Source organism: Bactrocera dorsalis, unplaced genomic scaffold (assembly GCF_023373825.1).
Source record: "Bactrocera dorsalis isolate Fly_Bdor unplaced genomic scaffold, ASM2337382v1 BdCtg015, whole genome shotgun sequence".
Lineage (NCBI taxonomy): Eukaryota > Metazoa > Arthropoda > Insecta > Diptera > Tephritidae > Bactrocera > Bactrocera dorsalis.
The window spans coordinates 62,855-89,168 of NW_026038066.1; the positions used below are offsets into that span (position 1 = coordinate 62,855).

Below are 26,314 nucleotides of genomic sequence, written 5' to 3' on the forward strand. Positions count from 1 at the left end.
GGAAAATGCGGTCTTGCTCCACTGCTTCTGCAATGACTGTTTCTTCTCTCTATCTTCATCCGATTTGATTGTTTCTTTATTGCTTCTTCCTTTTTTGGTTAATTTTCATTGTATTTTGTTGTTGTTGTTGTTGTTATAGCTTTTTTGCTTTTGTTGCTCTATGACTTTTTAGTGTTAATTTATCTACCAGTCGATCGAAAATTGTCTTACCGCCCGCTGAGCAACGTTTACTTCTTTATCGTTTCGATTATTTAAAACAAAAAAACGAAAAGAAAGAACAAAAAGTACAACTGAAGACGGCCCAGTCACAACAGTGCCTTCCTTTTTCGTAGAACAGCTCAATGCGGTGGACTGTTCGTCGTACGTTGTTGTTGTTGTTGCATTGCGCAGTGTTCGCTTGGCTCGTTGGTTGGTTGGTTGGCTGGTAGAACATAATGTTAAACAGCTTATGGCAGCGTTCAGTTAAATGAGATAATTTAATAAGCGTTAAAATGCTCGAGTTATGTCATTATAAAAATACCATTAAACTGCATAAATTAACAATGAAACGTGAGCGACGGCGATAACAGCAGAAAGCAGTGACAATAATATAAACAACAACACAAACACAATGCGAGCGTCGGTAATTGAAACAGCGCTTGGCGATGATGATTACAATGACTTTGAGTTGGGAAGTGTGTGTGTTTACGTGCATCCGAGTGTGTGTGTGTGATCTTGGCACTCCGACAGATTCTACGCCACTGCCGATGATAAGGACGCTGATAAATGTGCGGATATGGCGCTGAAGTTGCAGGTAAAAGTGTTCAAAAATGGGTGTCCGCCAAGGCGTATACATACACACACACATGCACTCGCATATGCGTACAATTTGGCATCTATCGATTTCTATGGTATTTGGTATGGCTAACTATGTGTAGGACTAACTAAATAAGGAATTGTGCGGCTTCGTTGCGTTCTTTTGCTTTATATTTGGATGCTTTCATGTTTGTTGGTGTTGTATTAACCATTATATACATACATATATATAGATAGCGTTTAATTTTTATGTATGTATGTACAATTATTTACTAGGGGGAATTTTTTTATTAAATTTTTTTTAATGAGGATTTCGTCCTTTGCGTTCGGCCAATCTCGGCTCCCTTTCTTTTATTTTTTAGTAAGCATTCCTTTTATAGATCTGTGTTTCGTTTCCATGTTATGTTGAAATGTGCGTGTAGAAGCTTTCGTATACTGTTCGCCCGTTCATTCCTCGGTTGCCTGGAAAACTCGCCTTGGCATTTCGCCGGAGCACCAACATTCCTTCTAACCAAAAATGGGCGACTTTAACGAAGCAATTGTGTTGATGATGAAGCGTTAACGCAGTAGCGGCGGCCACAACCACAATTATGGTAGTGGTAGCCGCCGTACCAACGCCAGCGAATGAAGTGCAGTATACTTAATTATATTCAGAAGTAATGATAAAAATAAAACTAAAGCAAACAACAACACACAAACCATGGCACTAACTATTTATGTAAGCAGGCATATACATACATATGTATGTATGTATGCGTATTTGTGTAAGTTGTAGGCTAAGCATATGAAATTATTGAGTGATACTCCAACTCGCCGAAGTGCATATGTGCGTATACGTGAGGCGCAATAGCGTGTGATGGGCTTTAGCTGAATTTTCAAAGAATTAGCAAAACCAAAAAATAAAACGTGATGTTAAAAAATGAAGCTCAACGCCGCTGATGCTTGCCACGCAGCCATCACGCTTGTTAAAAACAGGCTGTCGGTCCTGCGACGCGGCATATTCCAATAGCGAGTCCATGAACATTGTCTGCCACAACTTGTCTAAGCATGCGACTGAAAGCGTGCTGGTGTTGTTGTTATTGATGCTAATGCCATTAAAGATGACTGCCGTATATTTGTATGTTTGCCATTGCTGTTGTTGTTGTTGTCATGGCGCAAAATACTAAGCATCATTGCTGCAGTTAAATCTGCAATCCATCTTTGGTGAATGTTGCGGCGTTTATTGTTGCTGCATCAGTGTGACTGCTTGCCAACTTCGGCCAACAAGGACGTGCAGCGGCCGCAGCGGACATTAAATAAGCAACAAGCGTTTAATGGGATGACAACAAGAACAACAACAACAACATGAATAATAAGCTGACTCTTTGCACGTTATTGTTATGGCCACTTACGCCAACGTGTGTTGCTGGTGAAAATTGCTGCATCACTTTGTTGCTGTGGCGAAGCAGTTGGTCGTTGGTGCACAAAGAAACACAAAGGCGCCCATGTATGTCAGCGTACACGGAGAAGGTGGGGGCCTACAGTGACAGTTACTTTTTCTTGTGAATGCCTCTTGGTTGGCTGGCAGAATGGCAGCAACAGCGCAAGCATAAAAAGTGAAAATTTCAGGCAAAAATTGGCGCTTGGCAGAAATTTTTGCTGCTAATATCGAATGAGTCGCTGGTGGGGTGGATTTCTGTAGTTGAGCAGAAAATGACTACAAGACGCTGCTAATAGACGCCGCTCTATTGAGATTTGCAAGCGTCTTTGGTAGCGGTCCGCACCTTCCTTGGAGTTGTTCGTGGAAGGTGAGTAAGGCGAGTGGCTTCGTAAACTGGCGTAGAACAACTCTAAAGCAACTTTGGAACCACGGCCCCATATCATTTTTATGTGGCCTCCTACGTGCAATTATTTTGTTACTCAAATCGGGCGCAAACAAACAAGCAGCGGATGCCAACGTACAATAAACGGGCGAATTGTGTGCAACTCTGGAGCTTGTGGTGTGCTGCCGAGCACGGTGAGTTTTTCTTTGCATTTGGTTGTCTGTTATTAAACGGAGAATATAAAAAGTGAACTGTTTTACTTTACCTGGGTGCAGCTGTTCCAACACAACACACCCAGCACGCGTTGCATGCCACAGCGTTCTGGCGCTATTCGTAGAAACTTCTCGACGATTATTGTAATTACGTCTACATACAAACATATATTCATGCTTTTATGTATGAAGGCATGTAGGTGAAATTGTGCTGGAGAACCAAGCAAAGGTAATCGTAATAAACGATAGAATTAACGGTTAAAACGAGCGACAATTTCGCAGATTAAAGCTAAGAGCTTGGAAAAAAAATATGCCATTACCCCGGCTTTTTGTAAGTGTAACTGAAATAAGCAAATTATTATTTCCAGCAAAGAAATTTTAGAAATGCCCCCAACTTTTTTGCCACAAAGCTCAATGAGCGGTCGGTAGCGTTGAGAAGCATGCCGAAAACCAATAACTAATAAGAGGCATATGCAAACACATGCGCGACAACTTGTTTTTAGCATAATGATAAATGAAAAATTACTTAAAGCTGCCAAAGTGCCATCAAAGCATCCGCAATGTAAACGGCGATCACAGCAAATGCAACGATCAAAAGAAAAAATAGCACACGACATGACGTTGGCAACAGGAATGCTAAGTGGAACACCAGCAAACGACATGAAACCGCAACTGTGGGTGGACTATGTGGTTACGACAAATCTGACTCTCTGCCACATTGTCGACGTGTTTGCGACAACATCGACAGCAACAGTAACTGCAAGAGCGAGAGCAAGAGCAAGAGCAGTGGTGACATAAACAAGCTGAGCCATTGTTGATGAGTGCTTTGGCTCGTTGTGGCAACTACATGCTGCATGTAGCTCCGGAGGTCGTTCAAGTTAATCTGCACCTCATGTTGCCACAGCGGCAGCTCAGCTTTCTTTTTGTGTGCGCATCGGCGCGTGTGCGCGCACGTTCTCGTTCCTCCTACCCCTTTGCCTCTCTGTCTGTTAACACTCCACCGCTCCCACTTCAGCTCGCCCTATCGACGTTAATTTTGTTGTTTTTTTTTAATTATTTCATAAAAATTGCCGAGGATGTTGCCGCCGGAGTGGCCATAGCAAGTCACTGGATCATTGCTGCTTACCGAAAGCAAGAAAAATTACCACAGAACGCAAACTAATGATGTGTTACAATGAGTGCGCAGCATGTTGCATGCCACAACGACACAAACGGACATGGTGCAGGCAAACGGTCGGTCAAACGGCCAGGCGGGCAACGTTTGGGTGCAGCCAACCAGTTTAATTATTAACGTGCTGTTGTTGCTGTTGTCGCCGCCGTCGTTGCCGTTGCGGTTAGTGTGCGCGCGATTCAGGTTGCAGCGGATGCCGCATGGTGGAAACATGAATGCGGCACTCAGCCACACCAGGAACCCGGGGGGAGCATAGTTGAGAAGACGAGCCGAGAGCGGTCGATTTGGTTGCGGCGCACTGCGCCACTAACGGCTGCATTTTATGCCACACAAGTGGCTGCCGACTTGCGATGTTTGCTGTCACTTTGTTTGCGTTTGTCGTTGTTGTTGTTGTTGCTGTTGCCGCTGCCAATGCCTTATATTTATTTTTAACAGCGCGCTACTTTGGAATTTAGCAGTTCATTATGCGAAGATGTCAAACGCGCACGCAACCACACGCACACACACACACACACTCGTGCGCACTTGCATTTGATGGCAAATTTGTTGTGACTTTATGCCGCCATCAATTTGTGCGAAATTTACGCATCATTTGCAAGCATCCACGGAAACTATTTGTGTTGTGCTAAAAGGCAATAAAAGTGTGAAAACACACAGCGCGCGTTCTTGTTGTGACTGCAGTTTATTTGCAGAAAGTAATTGTGCTGCAAATGACTTCATGCCAATGGATTGTACTACGCGCGACATGCACAACCGAGTGAATCGCCCAAATATCCGCGCGTCATGAGGCACCGAAATATTGGCCAGATAACAGTGGTGCGGTTAGTGCATCAAGTTTATCACGATATAAAATTTAATACAATTTCAAAAAATGTTTGAATATGTAAATCTATAATTAATATAAGTTTTTGAAAAACCATTGCAACAACTAAAAGTAGAATATGTTGTGGTTATCATAATTTATATCAATAACCAACAAACATTCTTTGCCCTCATAATCTAAAATAAAGCAAATCCTATTGCGTTGGAACACTGAATTTCCACCAAATTCTGTGATGAATTTTGTAGCAAAAATAATTTTTTCTCACCGAAACGTATATGTATGTATATATTATGATATGTTCTATAAGATATTTCCGAATTATTCTTAGACAGCTTTAGATCTTCAAAGCACACCGTTAATTGCACTCACCACGCATCTGTTGTGTGACACGATTAATCCCTATCATGAGATCGTTCCTCTCCAATCATATGATTCGCACATCTTATTAATACTCATAGTATATCACACTTTACATATGTATGTATGTGTGTGTGTGAAAGATGGAATGCAACGGCGATAGAGATTAATTCGAGCGTAACTATTTTGATGAGTAATTTTCGCTGCCTTTGGACAGTTCAATAGCTTCTGTCGTTTATGCCGTTGCTATGGTGTTGTTGCTTGCCTCGGTCCATGCAGAGTATTCCCATTTGCACATATGTATGTATGTATGTACCTACACACACTGGCACTCGTATATTTGGACGCCCGCACGTTTGCTATTTTGCTATTCAGCCAACTTCGAGCGTCTTAGCGAGCCTTTGGAACACGCCTTCGAATTCTAATTATGAATTCAATTCATGCAGAAAATTAGTCGAGCTGAATCATCGCTTTAATGAAACACACGGCTAGCGTTGCTCGTCGTCGTTTTGTGGCCACTGTTGATCTTCTGCCTTTGGTTTAGATGCCTTGGCTCTGCCGTCGCACAGATAAAAGCCACATAATAATATGATTTAAGGCCAAAAAATGTTGAAGCTAAAAAACATACGCAGCAAATTCGTTTGGAAAAAGTTAGAAAGACAAAAGCTAAAATTGACTAGTGTTAAGTATGGCATGAGACATATGGCACATGAGTTGAGGGATTGGCAAGTGGGTGACTAGACCTCAGCGGTGACTGGTTGTCCGCTGGCCGCTGTTTGCTGTCCGTTTCAGCCATTAGTTGTACTTTGTGTTGTGTGGCATTAATGCGGTGTGACAGTGGGGCTGTGGGGGGGGATGTGTGACTCGTGAGGTGTACAGCTAGACGCTAGCAACGGCACATGCTGCCAATGGTGGGCGCTTTTTGCTTTTGTTGTTTCTAAATTGTTATATTCCGGTATTTCTAAAATTTTTTTGGTTGGCTTTTGTTTTTTTTTTTTAATAATTTTACGAAAGGAATATGCTGGCTGGTGTCCATTGTTTCCACAAATTTGTGTGCTCGCCCATGTGAGCGTTGCGCGCCGTTGTTACACTAATGTGTTGTTGTTATAAATTAAATTGTGGAAAAATGAAAATCGAGAAAAAACATTATACAAATGTGAGCGCCACCTTAAAACAAAACCAGCGACGCCAACTGCTATAAGGCATAACAGCACGAATCTATTGCGATATACACACATACCAACAGGCGATCGCAATACACACATACACTACCTTTTAGAGAGCGTATGCTTCAGTTTTATCTGTACGGCCAACAACATTTTTTCGCTAAATTTTTTCATATACAAATTTATTTTAATTTTTATGTTGTTTTTGTTTTTTTGTTGTTGGTGTTTGTTGTTTCCATTCGTCGGCCTATGTTGTAGTCATTTTAGTTGTTAAAAAAATTTCAAAAATAAATACGAACAGATGCGCACGATGGCCATTAAAGTCTATTTTTTACTTAAAGCAAACAAAAAACTATATTAAAAGCACAAAATAAATAAATTAAAAAAAGATAAGGCAACTTGCCAATAAAGGTTACAGTATTAACTGCAAACGGCAAAGCTGGAACCATCAAAGTTCTAAGAGCAATTCGCGTTGGAGAAGCTTCGCATAGAGACGCTTTTATCGTTAAAAATGTTTTATTAAATAGACGGACTCAGCATTATTAGAATAAGGTTAAGTATATCAACACATATAGTATTCGACCTCGTTCAGTAAATTTATGACGATAAGAATTATGGGACTTAATATTTGATTTTTGGAACTAGCACGCTTATTGCCTTCATTGTCTTCAACGCGCGCCGAAATTTGTGTAATTTTGGCTCAGACACTATCGGAAAATGCCGAAAATACTACGCATATTTGCACAGCAGAACAAATGGACGCCGAGTCGCCGTGAAAATATGTGTTTGACATTCGCCAAGGCAAGAAAAAACGAACGCAATTTATTAAAAACACTATTCGATGCTCTTTTTGCCTTTGTTGTCGCTTGAAATAAGGAATAACATCAAATAAGAAAAGACAGACAAACTAATAACGGCTAACAACAATTGGCAATTCAATTTATTAGACGCTGTCGTCTCGACGCGACTCACGCTCACTCACGCCGCCGCTGTTGAATATCTCCGCTACCAATGACAGCTATATTCTATTATTGTTGTTGTTTTGTAGTGATTTTTTCACATTTCGCAAAGCAACAGAAAATTCCGTCACACGAATCATGCAGATTTTCGCAAATATTATTAATTTTGATACACACACCCGCATATTTATGTACATCTGTTTGTGCATATTTGTGCGTGTGTGTGTGTAGTTGGGAGTGTTGGTGTTATTGTTGGCATAAAAAACGAATTTTTGCACTAAAACATTAACGTGCGCCGTAGTGCCTTAAATTTTGCTGTCAAAGCTCCGAGTTTATATTATTTTTAATTTGTTAATTTTTCTTTTGCTACGCACATTTGCACAGCCATAAATTTCGATGATATATGAAAACGTATAAACCGTATAAATAATAGTAAAAAACCGAGCACTATGCATAATTATGTAGAGGGGCGCTTAAAGGGGCCAAACGGCATGTGTAAGAATGCTTTGTGTAGCATAACCATTGTTTTTGCAGTCGTCTCAGCCACTTTGCAACAGCGCTTGCCGCCCAAAGCGTCAATTGGCACATACGACTACATAGAAATGTAGATGTGTATGTGTTTAGATAAAAGCGCGATGGTAATTGAGTATGTCAAAATATTGACTCGCCGGAATATTCAGAGCGCTTGGAATGAAAGAAAAGCGCCAGCAAAAATGAGCAGCAAAAAATGGTGCACTGTACAAGGGCGGCTATCAGCGGCAAGGCAAAGGGTATCGCGCATATGTGCATGTGTGTGGGGCACAGTAGCAGACGCTTACAAGTGTTTCTTTCGCTGCGAACGCTTGTTAAATGAGTTGTTTTCGATTATTTCGCTGTCGCCCGAAATTATTATTCATTTATTTGCTGCCAGACAAAACGTCCATCAGACGCTTTTTCGTTTACGCTCACGGGCTCGCGCGCTCGACAGCTTGTATGTGCGCCGTGATTCATCTTACGTCAGCAGCGGGAGGAGTGAAAGTGCTATTTGAATATGAAAGAAAACAAATCCGTGAAGGTCATCTCACACACACAACATACATATATACACACATAGAATGTTACACTGGGGACTGGCGACAGCGCGCAAGGCAATGCGAAGGCCCAAAATAATGTTTTATTTTATTAAATATATGTACATTCATTCTTAAAACAGAAGCTGTTAGTCTACAATGTTATATAAATAACCGTTATATATGACATAAGAAAATCTGCTAATATTGTCTCACACACCTAGAAGCCTTCAGAGGTGACGCTTTCACTATAGCACGCAATGCTTTTTCATTTAAATGTGGTTAGGTTAGAATTGAATGAATCGTTTTATAAACCAAGTGAAATCTCGCACTTACCATTTTTGTCGCCAGGACACGTTTTACAGCATTTGCCAGGCAGTTGGACTGGGTCACTGCACAATGTTGGTGGACATTCATGTTTAATGTTCTTGCATTGCACGCGCACAACAATGCGACGTTTCTTCGGCACCTGGAAGAGAGTAAAATCAAATAAATTAAAAGTTCTTTTTGAATAAGGAAATGAGTAACAAAAATGAAGTAAAAATGCCGCATAAGCGAAAACAGGCTATGCTACCGGCTTTCAACTAACTATTCGACAAATATACAGACATTAGAATGTAAATGTGAGTATGAGTGTGTATGCAAGCAGCTGTGGCCACGATATTTCTCCCAACCAATTATTGTGGTTGTGTATTGATGATGCATAATTAAATTGCGAAATTAAAATGCGATCGTCACGGCGTCGTAGACAGAACAACTTGTTGCGGAGCACTTCTTTATTGGTGGCGCCAACAAGCGCCAGGCGGTATTTGATACGCGGCATAGCTTGGCCGCGGCGTGTTGGCTTTTGTCGGCAATGTAACCCTTTTGATGTAAGCATAATTTAATTCGCAGGCTTTTTGTAAACTTGAATTTTAAATGCCCCGCTGTGCTGAAAAACCTTGTGGATGTTATAAGAAAGGCGCGCTTTTGCCCCTCTGTTCCGCTGTCGCCCTGTGTTGCTGTGTGGAAATATAAGTATATGTGAACCATGTGTGTTTATATGGGTAGCCGATTACTTGTTGCTTACAATTAGCGCCACTCATCGCCAGCCTTTTCAGTCTGTCAGCAGGCACTGGACGCTTCTTGTAAAGTACATATGTCTGTTGTTGCTATTTAAGTTTTATTCCTTTGGTATTTGGTTGGATTTCATTTCATATTAAAATTTTTTTTTTCATTTAAATGCTTCTTTATATTTCTTCTACTTTCCTCCTCAGCCGCACTCAGCTAACTTTGCTGTTTTAATGGAAGCTTTATCGCTGTGAACATCAGTAGCATGAAATGAAGTTCACTTTCGAGTTTAGATAAATATTAGATATAAAGATTCTTTTGCATTTAGCTTTCATAATCCTTTAGTTTGTCTTTCCTTTTCTAACTCACTTCGGGCTTTTCTCTTCAACTGGCTGATGCACAATGTGTGCCTATTCATAAATACAGGGTGCCCCAAGAACTAATGCAAGATTCAAATTTGTCGTCATTTCAATTAATCTCTTCTGTTGAGAAAGCTAAAACGCTATTAAGAATATTTTATATGCAATTTTCGAACTGCGGCCGCCAAGCTTTCATTATTTTTGAAATATTGTTCATTAGTAAAGACATCTGCACTATAATGTAACACCTCATTTTTACGTAAGTTTTTTTTACTGTTTTACTGTTCGCTGACGTTTGTTTGTTTCTTAGTGTTGTTTACTATATAAATGGCGGCGAATTTAAGATTTTAGTTCATTTTGGGACACCCTTTATAGGCAGCATTGTATGTTGCTTTCTAACAAATTGTGTTTGATTAGTGTTAATGCTTATTTACATAAATGATTTTATTTTTGAATTTAGCGAGCCAATAAGACAGATATCTGCGCTTCACGTACATATATACATATGTATGGAAATTATGGTTGGCGCCGCTGTTACCAAAATTAATTTGCAACTAAAAATAGAGATTTAAATATTCCAATTTCTTTTACATAAATAATCTGTATTTATGTATCCGCTGAGGTATGTACGCATATTAAGCAGCCATTTACACACTGCTGTAGGTAAGTTTGTGTTAATGCATGCATATTTATTCTGAATTTCGTTTCACACAACTCTTAATATCGTCGCTAATTAACTTTTAAACATTTTTTGCTACCAATTTGTGGTTGACAAATTCCCCACCTCGAATTCGTTGCGCTTTAATTTTATAATTTGTTCACAATTCACAGCTTTTTGCTCGGTTGTCTTTACAATCTGTTGCTGTTGCTGCCTTCTTAGTAAGTTGTCAGGTCAGTTTAGGCGTGTGCACATGCGCATGCGCACGCGTTTCGGCGCGCCGCTGTGCCAACTAGATCGACAGTGCTCACTTAAGCAGCAAAATCAAAGGGAGCAAAAACAGAAATAGCAACGGTGGCAACTGGCGCCTAACTGCAGCTCCAATCTACCCCGATTCGAACCCGGTTGTTGGCGCATGCACGCTTTTGCTGTTTTGTTATGTCGTTGTTGTTGAGCATTTTACAAATACTCGTACTATTGTTGCATTTGTGTTAGGCGTAAAAATGTTGGTGGTGTGACTGCAGCAAATTACAAAGAAAACAATTGTTTAGTTCACGCATTGGCGATTACTTTTTTTATCTCCACATCCATGAGCTAAGTACAGTTGAGTACATGTTAGGTTTGAAAGTGAGGCGTGGATATGCTGTTGTCGTGGCGTTTACTTGCTCTAAATGTCAAGCGGCAACGTGTTGCTCATGCAGATATGCAGACTTTTCCTTTTTTGTTTCATTAAAATATTGCGCTCGAGCGTGGCACACGCCGCTGTTTCATTGCATACCGCGATTGCAGTGTTTAAAACTGTTTATAAGTGTATATACATATGTATGTATGGGTATAAATGGCGCCCGATGGTGGAGACTTCATGTCATAAGTACGAATGGAAAACCAAGGCGCTATTAAATTCATAAACGAGCAAACAGAACTGTTGGGCATTAAAGTCAAATATTATATTAAAGTAACAGCAGATAAATGTCATTTCTATAAGGAATATATATCTGATGAGTATGTAGTGTACAGATGTGCGAATTCACAAAGAAAGCTGCGCCTGCGAAGTTTGTGCTAAACGAGAACAACCACATGCTTTTACGGTGACAATTTATTAATGTTATTTCTTCAGAGCTTGCGCGAGGTCACTAATGAAATGTCAGCTGCTAAGCTAGAGGCACCAACCGCCAGCCGCCAACCACAAGCCGCAAGTCAATTTATTTTGTGTGGACTTTATTCATATCAAATTAGCCGCCATTACGATGCCAGTGAGTTTATATAAACGTGTATGTACACTCTGGCACATAGTCATGATATTTCGAAATACCAAATCTCAAACAATAATAATTACTGAATTTTTGAACTACTAAGACTTAAGTAAGCTTTTTAAAAACAACAAAGAATCACTTAATCCGTAAGCGACAGGGCACTTGCGAATTGCCAAAAAAGTTTTAGAACACAGTATGTTTGGAAGTAAATCATTAAAATGCCTGGTAGGTGTAGGTGTGTATGGATAAACATAGTTTGAAAATTCGCAGAGAGAAGAAACTCAACGCCGAATTCCACAAGTCAAAAGTGTTGAGCCAATACCATGGGCCATGGTGAGGCGAAAAGGCACATGGTGTTTACATTCATATCTACATACAACACATACATGCTTTATACATATGTATATGTATGTATGTGTGTGTGGTTGTGTTATATTTGGCATGCGATTTTTCTTCGCTGTTTAACAATTTCTGGCTGTCGTCCGCTGTTTGTTGCTGTCTCAACTGCATACTTTTTGGTGTGTTAATTTCTATAAATGTTAGATGTGTGTCTATTGTGTTATCGTTGCTATTATTGTTGTTGCTATAGTGGTTGGCCACTTGCTACGGACTGTGTCATAGTTTGTCGTCGCAATTTGCAAACATTTTTCATCGTGAAAGGACCTTTAAAATGCGTATCAATCATGTCGGCATTGGTCATAAATTTAACACAAATAAAAAGAAATAAAATACACTTAATATTCTAAAAAATAAAACGCCAAACACAAGACGTGAGGAAATTGTTACTCATACGCCATGGTGTTGCGGCATCTTACTCACGCATGCAAAAGCCGATCGTAGCGGCTAGAGAAAAATGAACGAACCGCAAACCTATTTAAGTGCTTTTATAAAATTCAAATGAAATTAAAGTGCGAAAATAATTGCAATTCGGTGATTCCTAACAAACCACGTTTCGAATTGTTGCGTAAAAATCAGCAATTTCTTAATTGGATGCGAAAGCCCTTCCTAATATTTGATAAATCTTCACTTACCGCTACACATTCACATCTTATGCAGTACATGACACCGAATGGTGGACCAAGATCTGCGAACCAGGTGGAGCCGATCTCCCGCACTGTCTTGCCAAACTGACATTCCGAAACTGTAACGAAAGAAGTAAAAATGTAACATTAAAGAAATGCCAATAATAAAAATTTAGTTTATTTTTCTTTATAAATTTTAAAGCTACATATTGTTTTCTGAATGGCGCTTGGCAACACAAACAAAAGCTAAAGCTGTAAAAACTATTTAAGCTTATATAAGCGAAGTAACACGCTTATCTGTGCGTACATCGCCTCTGTTCTTTTGGTTCGTAAGTGATCAGCAAGCAATTTCAATTTAAGCCAATAAGCCGCAATTAACCCAAATCATAGCTCCGCCACACAAATTGCCTTGCAAGGCTGAGTCAGCTTGTCGGCTCGGCAATTCATACAACACTGCTTTTGTTTTTACATGTTGTCTGTTTTTTCCATTTTTTATGATCTTTTCATTTGATTTTTGCCTTTCCATAGTTTTTTCCTGTAAATTTCAGAGCATATAAAATATTTGCTTGACGTTTTTACATATGTATACATATACATATATATGTATATATAAATATGTATGCGGATAGTCTTTTGAATTTGTTGCTGCACCCGTGTACGAAATTTGCTTAAAATTAATTGCTTCCTTTGCTTTGTTGCCAAAGTGGTGCTGGTCGCTTACGTACTATCGCTTGTTACACGGTTGTTAGTGCTTTTGTTGTCTATAGCTTTATTGGTTTAGGCTATTGGCATTTGGCTTTTTGTCTGTGCGTTCTGCTTTTTTTTAGCTGATTGCTGCGTTGTTGCGTTGCGTCGCTACGCTGCGCTTTAATCGCGCACTAGCCCAGCCAATAAATTGCTCAAAATTGCTGGCGTCAGTCAATCAACGTAAACTTGCCACTATTGATATTCGTCGATGATGAGTTGACTCTGCTGCCTTTGTGGCCCTGTATATTTTTCCCCCTTCCTGCACTCACACACCCACCCACCCACTAACTCACAATGTGGTCTAGCTCGTTTTATTTATATTCTCATTTTATATCTCCCCGATTTGATTGATTTTTAGTAGTGCTTTTAATTTTCAATTGAAGTCTTAATTTCATTTCATTCTCAACGACATTCAATTCAGTTCAATTCAATTTGGCACAATTCACTCCACAATGTTTATGCGATAGCCAGCGTATTACAGACCGGCCGAACATCCGACCAGTCGACTCGTCGTCCGAACAATCAGCCAAGTGGCGGTTCGTCATCAATGCCACTTTTCGTTTACAACTCGGAGGCAAAGCCTCCATGCCATGCCGTCCCTTTTGCTGGTCTATTTTTCATTGTGCTGATTTTTATTTAATTTTTTTATGTACGCTTGCTTTTCACTCAGCTATAAACCTCATTTTGCTAACATAAATTAATGAAAAGCGATGCAGCAGACAACCACGCGTAACATATAAATAAGAAAATCTTTTAAATTTAATTAAAGAAATTTACGTCTTGTGTATTTTTATACAATACTTTTTCGCGAAAATCAACCAAAAACTCGGAGAAAATAAGCAAACCGTCGCTCAGACGGGATCACATCAGACGGTAAGAAATGCAAAAGAAATGATTTTAAATTTAATTAACGATGTACATTTTCGAAAATATTGAAAAAAATCGTTGGAAAAATAAATAAGGTAGCGACACACAGACGCGGAAAATTAAAACCTTACACAAGAACAAAAAAGTAAAAAAAGAGTAGAAACAGCAACTAAAAGCAGCACAAATGAAACAGAAATTAATAAAAATTTTCAGGGACACTAGTCGAAGATCCGCCTCTTCGCAGCAGACAGTGGAGGAAAGGCGCAGAACGAGTGAAGTGAGCTATGAATACAGACAGAAATTGATAATGCAAAAGTGAAATCATTCAGAAAGATAAGTGCCTATGATATATACTGGTAAGAAATTTTCTATTATAAATTTTAATGCATCGCTTTTTAATTATCATTCGCTGACATTAATTGGGGCCACCGAAGAGCCAATTATCAAATTTAATAGCATTTACTTTAGAGCATGCTTTTTATAATGTGTGCAATTAACTAACAAATAAAATATTAGGACTAATATTGATGGGCGAAATAAAACTGTTTTTAGTAATTCGATTTTACTTTTATGCAGAAAATCATTTCACATGACTGAAAATTAAAAATAGAAATTAAAATGGTGAAAAATACTTTGCTATGGAATAATTAAAAATAAAAATTGTGTTGAATGCTAAAATTTAGAAAATCAAATGTTCCACTCTATCATGCATAGAGTACATTGAAAGTAGAATAAGTTTAAAACTAAAGATTGCATTTGAACGTGTATGCACGTGTCTGAAATAATTAATACCTAAGCATTCGTTTTAATTTCCAAATAAAAATTATTTGATTGAGAGTAAAAATCATTTCTATACTATTCAAAAAATCTAAACCAAATTTCCACAACACACAATTCAAAGGCGATAGTTCAACACCGGATATCACAACGAAATTGCCGCCATTAGCCGCTTATAATTCGCAAATAAAACATACGATTCAATACACAGTTCAAAAAATAAAATGATCAGGCATACTGTAGAATTAAGCTTGGTTGGCAGTTTGAAAAGCGTGTGGCCGCTTTGTATGGCTTCCCACATTTTCCCTTGCATCCAACGGGTTGCAACAGTTTCAGGTTGACGTTAAATAAAGTGAAAATCTATAGCCCAAAGCTAAGTAATATCGAAAATGCAGCGCTACTATGCTTTCCAACAACAACAAGTCGTACAATTTGCGTAGTAATAAACGAGTAGGCAGTTTGTTGTTCCTGATGGTATGAAAATGGCGTTTATGGTAACACGCAGGCGCCGCGTTAACGCTAAACCCCACTATTTCACACATTAACGTCAATTTAAGCTGAGAACGAGACCCAATGCACGCCAGGTCTTAACATAACTGATTAGCTGAGTACATATGTATGTATAATAATTGCATTCAACAAATTAAAAATCAGTAAATAGTTCAGTGTATATTTAAACTTTTAATTCAGATTAATTTGTTTAATTTTTTTTCACAGCCTGAGAAGGCCCCTGTTGATTTCCAACGTGGTTTCATGATTGCAGTTCAATCAATCACACGCCGGCGTTGCGCTGCTGCTGTCAACAATCACAACAAACCCGCACGAGCAATCAGACCATTGATTTACACTAAATGACCGGCAATAAAATCCAAATGAGCTGTAAAAATTATCCAAATAATTGTTGTACTGGATGTAAACGAGAACGTGTGGGGTTATAAAAATTCCAGAAATAAGCTGCATATGCCACACACGAAAAAGGCCAGGGCGAGCCGAAAACAACAATAAAAGCAGAACTTAAGAAATAAAATAAAGTCAAATTAATAATAAGAATGAAGCAAGTCGAAATCGGACATTTCAATGGAAAACGAGATGACTTCAAAGAGGACAGCGGGGTGTTGAAGAAACGAAATCGAACAAATGGAAAGCAACCTGCGGTCACACTCATAAACGACGGAGCGCGCACGCCACACTCGTGCATAACAGCAAGAAATATGTATGTAAATAAAAGAGGAGAGGAGGAGATAGGCTTGTTGGGAAAGTGACGCAGAGCACAGAGCGGCGTACGAAGGTGTCAAGGCAACGTCGGAATGCTTGAAATTAAATCATTTGTCTTCTTATTCATACACATTTTTCACAATAAGAATACTTTTATCTTTGGCTGCTTGTTGTTGGCAGACTGGCAGGGTCCCTGAGGTTAAATTTCAACAGCTAATCTTAAAATGGTGTGAAAATCATTTAAGATTACGCCTGGTCTGTCGGTGGTTGGCGCGCATTGTGGCTGTAGCCGAAGTGAATTTGTGTTAAAAATTTTCGTTTCTTTTATTGTTTTTGTTGTTATCACAATGAATGAAAGAATGTGAGGTGAGAAATCTGTGATGATTAATTGTGGCGAAAAGTGAAAAGGGTGTTGGAATGCTGTGTTGGAAGCGAAACAACACAAGTGTAGACAAAGCGGTAAGGCCAAGATAGAAAGAGGGAAATAAATCTCACAAGCGGGAGGGAGAAGAAATCGAAAACCTTTTTGCTATTATTTACATTACTTTGCTGTACGTTGCATGATGTCACATTTGAAGTGAAGCAACAATTTTTTATATACATACATACATACATACATACATACATGTGTATCGACAATCTTGAGTGGCGCCAAACCGAACCGCTCTAGTATCCGCTCAATCGACCGCGCAAAAAAAGATGCAGATGAAACAGCGAAATAAGCGCAAAAGTTGAGAGGAAATGGTCATTGGCGGCGTTGCGAAACATTTACGTGCAACTTCAATTACCACGCAAGAGCAATAAATCAAAAGAGTGCGCGACGTACCGACTAAATCGGCTGTCGACTCTAGGTTCTCGACTGTCGACTGTCGACTCTTGGACGTCAGAGCTGTTGGCCAGCGGCGCTGCAGCGGCCACACGCCATTACAAATGACAAGCAGGCAAAGTGGGCAAATGTCGATTGAATTGAATTAGAGAATGTAGGAAGTTGTCTGATGGGGCAGCATCAACAACAACAACAACAACAATAGTCAAAACGTCTAAAAAGTAAACACTGAGAATGAACTGCAAAGGCATAGGCGTACAAAAATAGTGAGAGCAAAAGCAACAGAAACAGCAACGACAACCAAATTGGCAGACAGATAAGTTGCCGGCCCAAAGTGGCAAAAAGTGGGCGCAATTGTTGCCGGCGCATCGCCGTACCGCTAATGTATGTTCAAACGTGTATGTAACTGTGCTTTTATGCACATAAAACGGCAATAAGCGCTACACTATTTAGGTAGGCTGAATGTGTGCAACAACAAAATTGCCAAAGTGGCGTCTAGCAGCCGCCAGGCGCACCATGCACACACTGACGCATGGGCATATTGACGCACACGCAATAGCACGCAAGTCACATGCAGGCCGCTCTGTTCTAGCCATATTTTGTTTGGCGTTTTTGCGCCTATTTTCCGTTTGCGGCTTTTTCCATTTTTTCGATGCGTTTACTTGACGACATGTTTTTTTGTTATTGCCACAACCGTTTGTGGATGCTTGCCGTTTTTATTGTGTGCGCGAGCGTAGGATTTTGTAATTTTCAGAAATAAATTGACAGTTGCCATGGGTGTATTTGGCCTGCGCTCCGCTATTGGCTCATACATTTTATTTATAATCTGTGTCAATACATAAACAATATTTGTAGTGTGGCAGATTGCATCCAACTGGTTGCATAATTATTTATAATTTCTTTTCCTGCCGTCATATGAAAATATTTCTCTAAACAAATATATGTATGTATGTATACTTCAAGCTAGAGTCTTCAAATTTTATTGTATCAAACGAAAACAAATTAAAACCCAACAAACACAATACTTTCTTATTGTTTCGCAAGAGCAACAACATTTTCAGCAATAAGTTTATTAAATTCTTAAGCTCTTAAGAGCCGTAACGCTTCACGCCTACTTAGGCTTTCTTCGCAACTTTGTGATGCAGACACTATACATACATACATATGTACGTATTTATGTAATTGGTGTGGACGTATGTTAAAATCGCTGTGAGACAGCATGCCGTGCTGGAGCGAGCGTAGGAAGTGCTTGATTTTACAAATTACTACCAGCGGCGAATGCAAAATTGCACTCAACTTTCGTTGAGAAACAAACCTCAATTTGAGCGTGGCGATTAGTCGTAGTCGGCACCACTTCCGGCACGCAAAGACGGAAACTCATTTATTGTGACTGCTTTTTTGATAGTTACTAAATACATACGAACATACAATTCTCGAATATATGTTTCTGTCTTTACAAAATCTTTCAATACAATGCACAACTTGACATTGACAAATTTCCAAAATTTCCACACGCCCGGCTCATCGATCAGCAACGCATTCGCTTCATTTCACGGCGCACACTCTGCTTGTGAACACAACCAACCGCACATACATTAACGCACACAACTTGCCCCGCGATTAGCGTGTTGTCGATCATCGCGAAATGCTGAATGAAATGGCCTACATAGCCATTGCTTCGAACGCCACACACAAGTGCACTTGTTAAATAAATAAACAAATTACGCTTTAATCGCAACTGTTGATTTACCCGTACATACATACATACATACGTACGTATGTGAGTATGTGTGTGCTGTAACTGGGCTGCTTGCTATCATTGCTGCCCATTGTTTCTGCCGCTGTCGCTACCGACGCTGCGCTGCTGTTGTCTGCTACATTTCTATTTAGCAAATGAATTCACTGGCGGCGGCCTCAAATGCGGGGCACACAGCACTTGTGGTGGGGAAAGTGGGGCAGCGCGATGGCAATGCGCCCTGTTATTGCTGTTGACAGCAGCAATGCGAGCAGGCGTGTGCGAATGTGTGCGCCAGCAGCAACAGCGGCGCCAACAAGTGTCAAGCACTCATTAATGACAGCTGCAAAATAATTACGCAAATAAAAATTAAATGTCAATGCACATACCCACATATACGCATACACCGACTTATCATATATGTATGTATTAGTAAATATGTATGTATTTAAATAGAGCTCGACATTTTCGCTGGCATTCCTTATGGTGCTGGTGTGACAGCCTTAGCGCCACTGCTGTACACTGCTTATGCCTCTCTTCTTGATTTGCCACCACGCAATGGCATCGCGCTGAGCAAGTGTGTAAGTGCCTGCTAGCTGACTGCCTGACTCATTGGCTGGCTGGCTGATCGGCAGACTGACGTGCGATGTCGGACGACGGCTGAATGTCATAGACGCGCTTCACTACAATTGACGGTTGATCGATCGCCAGTGATGCACAAGAGTGCGTGTACATACACAATTTATACAAATGTATTTGTGTATGTACATATTGTATATTGTATATGCGGCGCTGCGACAGAGCTGTATTTGCACTGCCTTTTGACTTATTGGCAAAGCAGCAAACATTAAATAAAAGTTCATTATTTATTTACAACAAACACGTGTAAGGTGTACGAATTGTAAATTTTAAAAGTGCCGTTATTATTTGCACACACCGCGTATGCCATTTTGCTGCTATAGAACAGGCAACTAGTTAGTTAAAATTTTAAGCTTGATAGCAGGGAATTTTCCAAATCACAGAGCCAATAAATATGCAAAGCTCCAGACTCTTCTTTACTCTGTTAAAAAATATGTTTCTAATTATTTTTGGGATAATAAGAAAAAAAGTTAATCAATATTATATTTTGTATCCATTATTTTAATGAATTAATTAAAACATTTAATGTTTTCTTAATTATACCCAGGAATCGTTAATTTCTTTGAGTACTGTTGCATGACTGTATTACCAACAAAGTAAATAACTTTTTATTCAATTTAATTTGGTATTGACAAAAGACCAGTCAAAACTCAGCTTTGAAAGGCGCCTTCTAAGCGAAATCACTGTTGACGCCACTAAAATTCAAAACAAATGGCTATTTAATAGCGGCTTAAAGCGCGGCTTCCACTGATCTCCTAAGCGCTGAAAGCCGAACAGATAAACAAACGTACATATTATACAAACTCATAACAATAGAGACGAGGTGGTGGGACGGGTCGACGGAATACGCCGCAGTGGCACATAAATTAACTGCGAAAGTACATGAGTGGAACAAAAGACGGAGAAAACGACCAGCGATTTGCATAAGCAGCGACAAATGCAAATTTTATATACCACAACAAAAGCAAGAAACAAATGACAAAACGCTAAAATTTAAACAAAAATATATACGCAAGGTGGTGTTGGTGAAGAAAACTCTTAAAGATGTTAGAATTAATTCGACGCAATAGTACCGGGGCCGCAATACACACACACACATGCATACTAACGCCATACATGTTTGTGTGTGTGGCCAGTTCAGGCGACGAGCGAATAACAATTTCAGCTTGAATAATTTTGTTTGCACTCTGATTTAAATTTAGACAAATTAGTATTCACGTGCTATTTGCTGATAGCAAAAACACTCATGTGCTTGATTATACGAGTATATACATATGTATATACAAATAGTCGTACAAGCGTGCAGATCTGTACATAAGTATGTATGTATGCGTTTAATCGCGCTAAGTCATGTCGCTAACATAAAAGGACGCTGACGTATGAAACGCTTATGAAAACCAGATGCAACCTTTGATTGTCGACGAGTCTACTAAGCGGCCTACAACGCTGCTGGAGCCTAATACGGCATATCAGCTTACTCACACACAGACGAGCACATGGTGCGAGATTGGTTAGTTAGCAACGCTAAGATGATAAGTCAATCGGCAATGCTATCGCTCGCTTGCTCTTGTCGTTGCTGGCGTTCACGGTGTTGACATCGCATTTATTATCAGATTAATGCACAGCCGGTGGACAGGGGGCCACGGTGACCCACAATTGAGGGCTGTTGTTGTTAATTGGTACAGGTAACAGGTAAGCAGGCAGAAGCTTAGCAGGTGAGGAGGTCGTACGCTGGCATGGAAGCGCCGAAGTGTCGAGGCGTTGAAGCGGCAAAAAGCGCTTGACTAGCACGCAAATAATACAAAACTATAAATATTCAGCATTTCAGTTTTGAAAGCGTTGGCGCCATTTGTATTTATGCGTTCGCCGCTCAATGTGCTCATGTGTGTAGGTGTGTTAGTGTAAGCTTATGTTTGCGAAAAATTTATAATAACGTTTACAAACTGATGAAGCTCGAGCGTGTGCACGCACAGTCTAATCGAATTTAATATATGTGTGTATATGTATATGTACGTATACATGTATTTTTGACATTTGCTGTTTGTTTGTTTTTTCACTCACGCCTTGTTCTTTTTAATTCGCATTTTATGTAGTTGGTGTGGCGCCAAATTTGCTTTTACGAGCAGCAGCCGACCGCATAAAGTATGCGAATGCAATAAAAATTTGTCGAAATGTGGCTAATCAATTCGAAAGCAAAAAATTAAAGAAATCATACAAATATGCATATACATAAATAAGTACATATAAATTTTTTGATGATTTCTATAAATCATTTTTTATAAATATGATAGCAATTTGCGTCGTCTGAAAATGAGCTAATAATAAATACATGCGCATGTACACGTACACAAGTGAGTGTGTGAGATTTAAAAATTATTAGGAAAAGTCGTTTCAAATGTCCCTAGGGTACTATTTCGTTTTTACTATGAAAATCTTATTTTTCTATAGAAAAAATTGTCAAAATTTTTACGAATAAATAAAACAAAAATGATTTACATATACATACATACATACATAAATACATACATATGTACATATACATAAGTATGTGTATAAAAATAGCAAAGCGCCGTAGTGCGTAGCGTTTGGGAGCCGCTGTATTTTAAAATCGATAATCCATACAAAAAAGCGACTCATTATCTGCATGAATACAAAGCACACAAACCATAAATACATACGGACACTTGAAGTTGGATAGCAAAGATATTAACGTATATACATACATACGTACATCGATTCATAGCTGTGTTTAGCCAAAAAAAAAAAATTAAACAAGCGATGAAAAGCGACAAAATTTTAAATGAACTTGTTATACGCTACCCAACAACAATACCAACAAAATTTAGTGGCCAATCAGCTGCGTAAGAACGAAGCGCTGGTCTAACATTGTCTCACAGCTTCACTCTCGACGCAGCGCTATACGCTGCTAACGCTGAGCTGATTCGCCGTTTGAAGCGCTAATTTCGCTCGTTTGTTGTCTGCTATCCCTTGTTGTCATCACTCATCAAAGTCGTGAAACTCGAGCGAGCTTCAAGATATCCAAGAATATCTAAAGCCTAGTTACGAACAACAAGCCGAACTTTAACAACAATAACAACAATATGCTCATAATTTATTAAAAGCATGCTAATTTTTGGTTTCTTGTTAATTAGCTATGCCAAATATTTTCCCTTTGAGCTCTTTGGTATCAGCTATCTCATTTTATTTGTGTATGTGTGTATATATCCGTTTTTAATTTGTACACTAATTACTTATATAATATTTATAGCAGTTGTAAATTTATTTGCTAATGGGATAGTATATAATTAACAGCCTAATTTGTTGCTTATATACATAATTGTGGACTTATGATAATAATATAACTGGTTGCTGATGGATGTACACATACACACATACAAACCGTGTAATACTGAAAAACATCAGAAAATTTAATTTATCAATACCGTGACACAGCTTAATCTCAAATAATGTAATTTTTCTCTGACTCGTGTATTAAATGGCCGTTTGAGCTGACCACTTAGCGGCTTCATCGTACATAGTACATACATACATACATATGTATGTACGTAAGTCAATGTGTCACTCACTCTTAAACGGCTTACAGTGTAACACAAACAACTGATACTGCCAAGATAAACGACTAGTATTCTTCCTGAATTTCACTTCCTCATAACGGCCACTTCAGTTAAATAAATACATACATATGTACATACACGTCAGTGTGCCTGTGTGTGTCGTGATGTGGCAACCCCGCAATTTCACTTGGAATTATTTTGCCATTTGCCATTTTCCATTTCCAATACAATTAACGCATTATCAGCATTATTTATGGCCGTAAATGACAAAAGCAATAATAGAAATAAATAAGTGAGAAGCAAGCAAGCAACAATGACAACAATGCAGCAACAACATAACTCTTCACACATTGTACAACACATTTATTATATGGGTATGTGTTTGTGCGATCAATTGATAAATTAATCAGCAAAAGCTGGTTGCGAAGACTTGGCGGCAATAAAAAGTAAAAGATTTGAATAGATAATATAAAAACAAAAGCCGAAAAATAAATTCGCACACACGCACTCATAACTTGCATATGCATGTATATACATACACACATATGTATGTATGTGCATTCTAATGTCCGAACTGTGATCGAATTTCAATTATTATGAATGTGTTTAACGAAAATGGCAAACGGTTGATTGACTGATTCGCGTAATTAAACGGAGTAGTGCATTAGTTCTTAATGTGACTAACAGGGAGTCAATGTGGGGGGTTTGCAGGTATACGTAGATACATACATATACATATATGTATCTACATATGTATGTATATAAGCATAAACGAACAACTTATTTACATATATAGAAACTATATTGACTGATCCAAAAAGGTACCGAAATATGTACATATGTACGTCAAAATTTAGAGCAGTAAAAACGCTAAACATCCGTACATCACAGCCATGCACTTACATATACATATGTATACATATGTGCATACATATATAGTAGGTTACTAGTGCCATTGGAAAATTTAAGGCAGTTGGATTGCGTCTGGGAAAATTTGTCAATTTTAATTATACTTTTATATTTCTTTGCGGGAAATTTCCGAAATGACTGTATACTCTTGAGAATTTCTCATTATTTGCACACATACACACACTCAAACATGGGTGTTTTTATAGGCATGCATCATCTCACATGTGATCATCAAACAATTTTCAATTTTACAAAGGCTTACGTTTGATTCCATTGAAAATTGTAACAATTAAGCGATAAATAATGATTACTAATTGGAGATAAACAAAATGTTGACATTTCAAGCTCTGTTTCACTGCCTTTTTTGCGTCTGTATTACTAAAATCGAATTAAGCTGTTAGACTTGCCATTTTATATATAAATGAGTTTATTCATTATAATTTCTGTCTTTATTATATTACAGATGTGAGTGTGTATGTATGTGTGCAAAAGTTTTCATGCCTGCACTAATGCTTGCTACTTAAGGTACTGGCTATTGCTAGCGAAATAACGGCTGGCAAGTTAGCTGGTCGCTCTTTGTAACTGAATATAAAATTTCATATAATATTGAGTTGTTTCCGTATAAAAAATTAATAATCAATAAGAAATCAATTAATGAAAATGTGAAACGCTTGACTCGCTTGCGTTTTTTGTGTGTGAATGTAATGTGTTGGAATGCAAATGCGCAAGCGCCCAGCGGTTTAATGTCAAGCATGAAGTGTGTTTGCTAAGCATGCGGCTTGACGGCCGACGGCATTGGAGTTGCCCAACCGTCTATGCGGGGAGGCGGTCATGCGGACCATCGTTAGCTGTCTGCCACCCGCTACAAATGCATTCGCTACTGCGCACGCCCATTTTCACTACGCTTAGCACATATTGCCGCACATGCCGCTATTTGGATTTAGTCTTTTATTGTTGACTTTGTAGTGGATTTCGTTGTTGTTTTTGTTGTTGTTGCTATTTCGTTTGATCAACAGTTTTTTGTTAAATTTTATTATTGTCGCATTGTTTACGATTGCCGTTTGGCGCTAACATTTAATAGCAACAGCTTTATATTGGCTCGTAATGTTGTTGCTGTTATTACTATTACCTTTGTGTATATGTGTGTACATACATATGTACATATGTAGTATGTATTTATGAGTGTATTTGGCTTGTTGTGGCGCCAGTCGCGCGCTATTGCACATTTTTAGCACTGCGCTATTTTGCATTTTTCATTGGCTACTTACACACACACGTACATGTACATATGACTGTAGGCTGTTAGTATGCAATTGCTGCTAGAAATATTATTTATTATTTGCACACTTTATTTATAAATCATTTTTTATTCACATTTCCATTTGTTCGCTTTAAGTTACAATCTTAAAAATATTACACGATCTAGTACATACAGACAATCACTTGCATATAAATACATACATACGTTCATACAAACAGTGATACGCGTGATATTCGGTGTCATTGAGGTGGGTTATTGGGATCCGATTTACGATTTCCACGCTGTGTTTGTTGTTGTTTTCGTATTTAGCAACGACGCTCGATCGCCGCATCTTCTGCTGATATTGCGGTATTTTTTATGTTATTTATTTACAGTTGAATGCTACACGCCCACATTTCTTCGCAACGCTTATATTTGCGCGCTACGCTTAATTTTATCTTGGCGTTTCGCCGCGCTTCGCCTGCGACACTTCGCTTCGTTCGCTTTCCGCCCCCTCACTATTCGTAGTGTTATTTGTTATTGCCAATGTTGTTGCTGTTTGTTGTTTAAAATAAACACAACATTTGCATTCCGCAACGCTTGGCATTTTGTACCGCCCTCTGTCCGTCTCACGCGCTCCCCATTAACTTCTGGCCAGCAGTACAACTCGTTTACCTCTGCATTGCCGTTCATTCAAATAAACCGAGAATGAATACATGCATTGAAAGTTTGTGTGTGTGTGTGTGTGTGTACACGCATGTATTTGGGTTTCCGCGTAAAAATGCAATTTTGTTATTGTTTTCAACCGACTGTGAAGGGTTGTGGTTTGAATTCCCCATATTCTCACTATTCTCCCACTTCCTCGCTTGATTTCACACTAATTATCTATTGAATATTGCTAATCGATGCTCATTTTTAATTCAATTTAATGAGGTGGTAAATCTTTGCGTTAGATTGAAAATGTATTTTTGCACAAAAAACAAACATAACAAACGTATAAGTATTTGGGCCTGTGTGTATGTACGCCTTCCGCCAAAACGGCCGTAACAATAAATAAAGTACATATTACTGAAGTGAAACATGTTTATTCATATATACATACATACAA

The 26,314-nt window shown here is 38.8% G+C and overlaps 1 protein-coding gene across 4 annotated transcripts in view; it reads right to left on the reverse strand.

The window, feature by feature from the left end:
- The window catches only part of LOC105225527 (dorsal-ventral patterning protein Sog), a 73,264-nt gene that overhangs the window by 9,981 nt on the left and 36,969 nt on the right, over positions 1 to 26,314 (reverse strand). For all 4 annotated transcript variants that reach the window (XM_029549912.2, XM_019989980.3, XM_049461249.1 and 1 more), the window contains 2 exons: positions 12,686 to 12,795; positions 8,671 to 8,803 (listed from right to left, as the gene is read on the reverse strand). In XM_029549912.2, the coding sequence (XP_029405772.2) occupies positions 8,671 to 8,803; positions 12,686 to 12,795 (243 nt within the window). The remainder of the gene's footprint in view (positions 1 to 8,670; positions 8,804 to 12,685; positions 12,796 to 26,314) is intronic.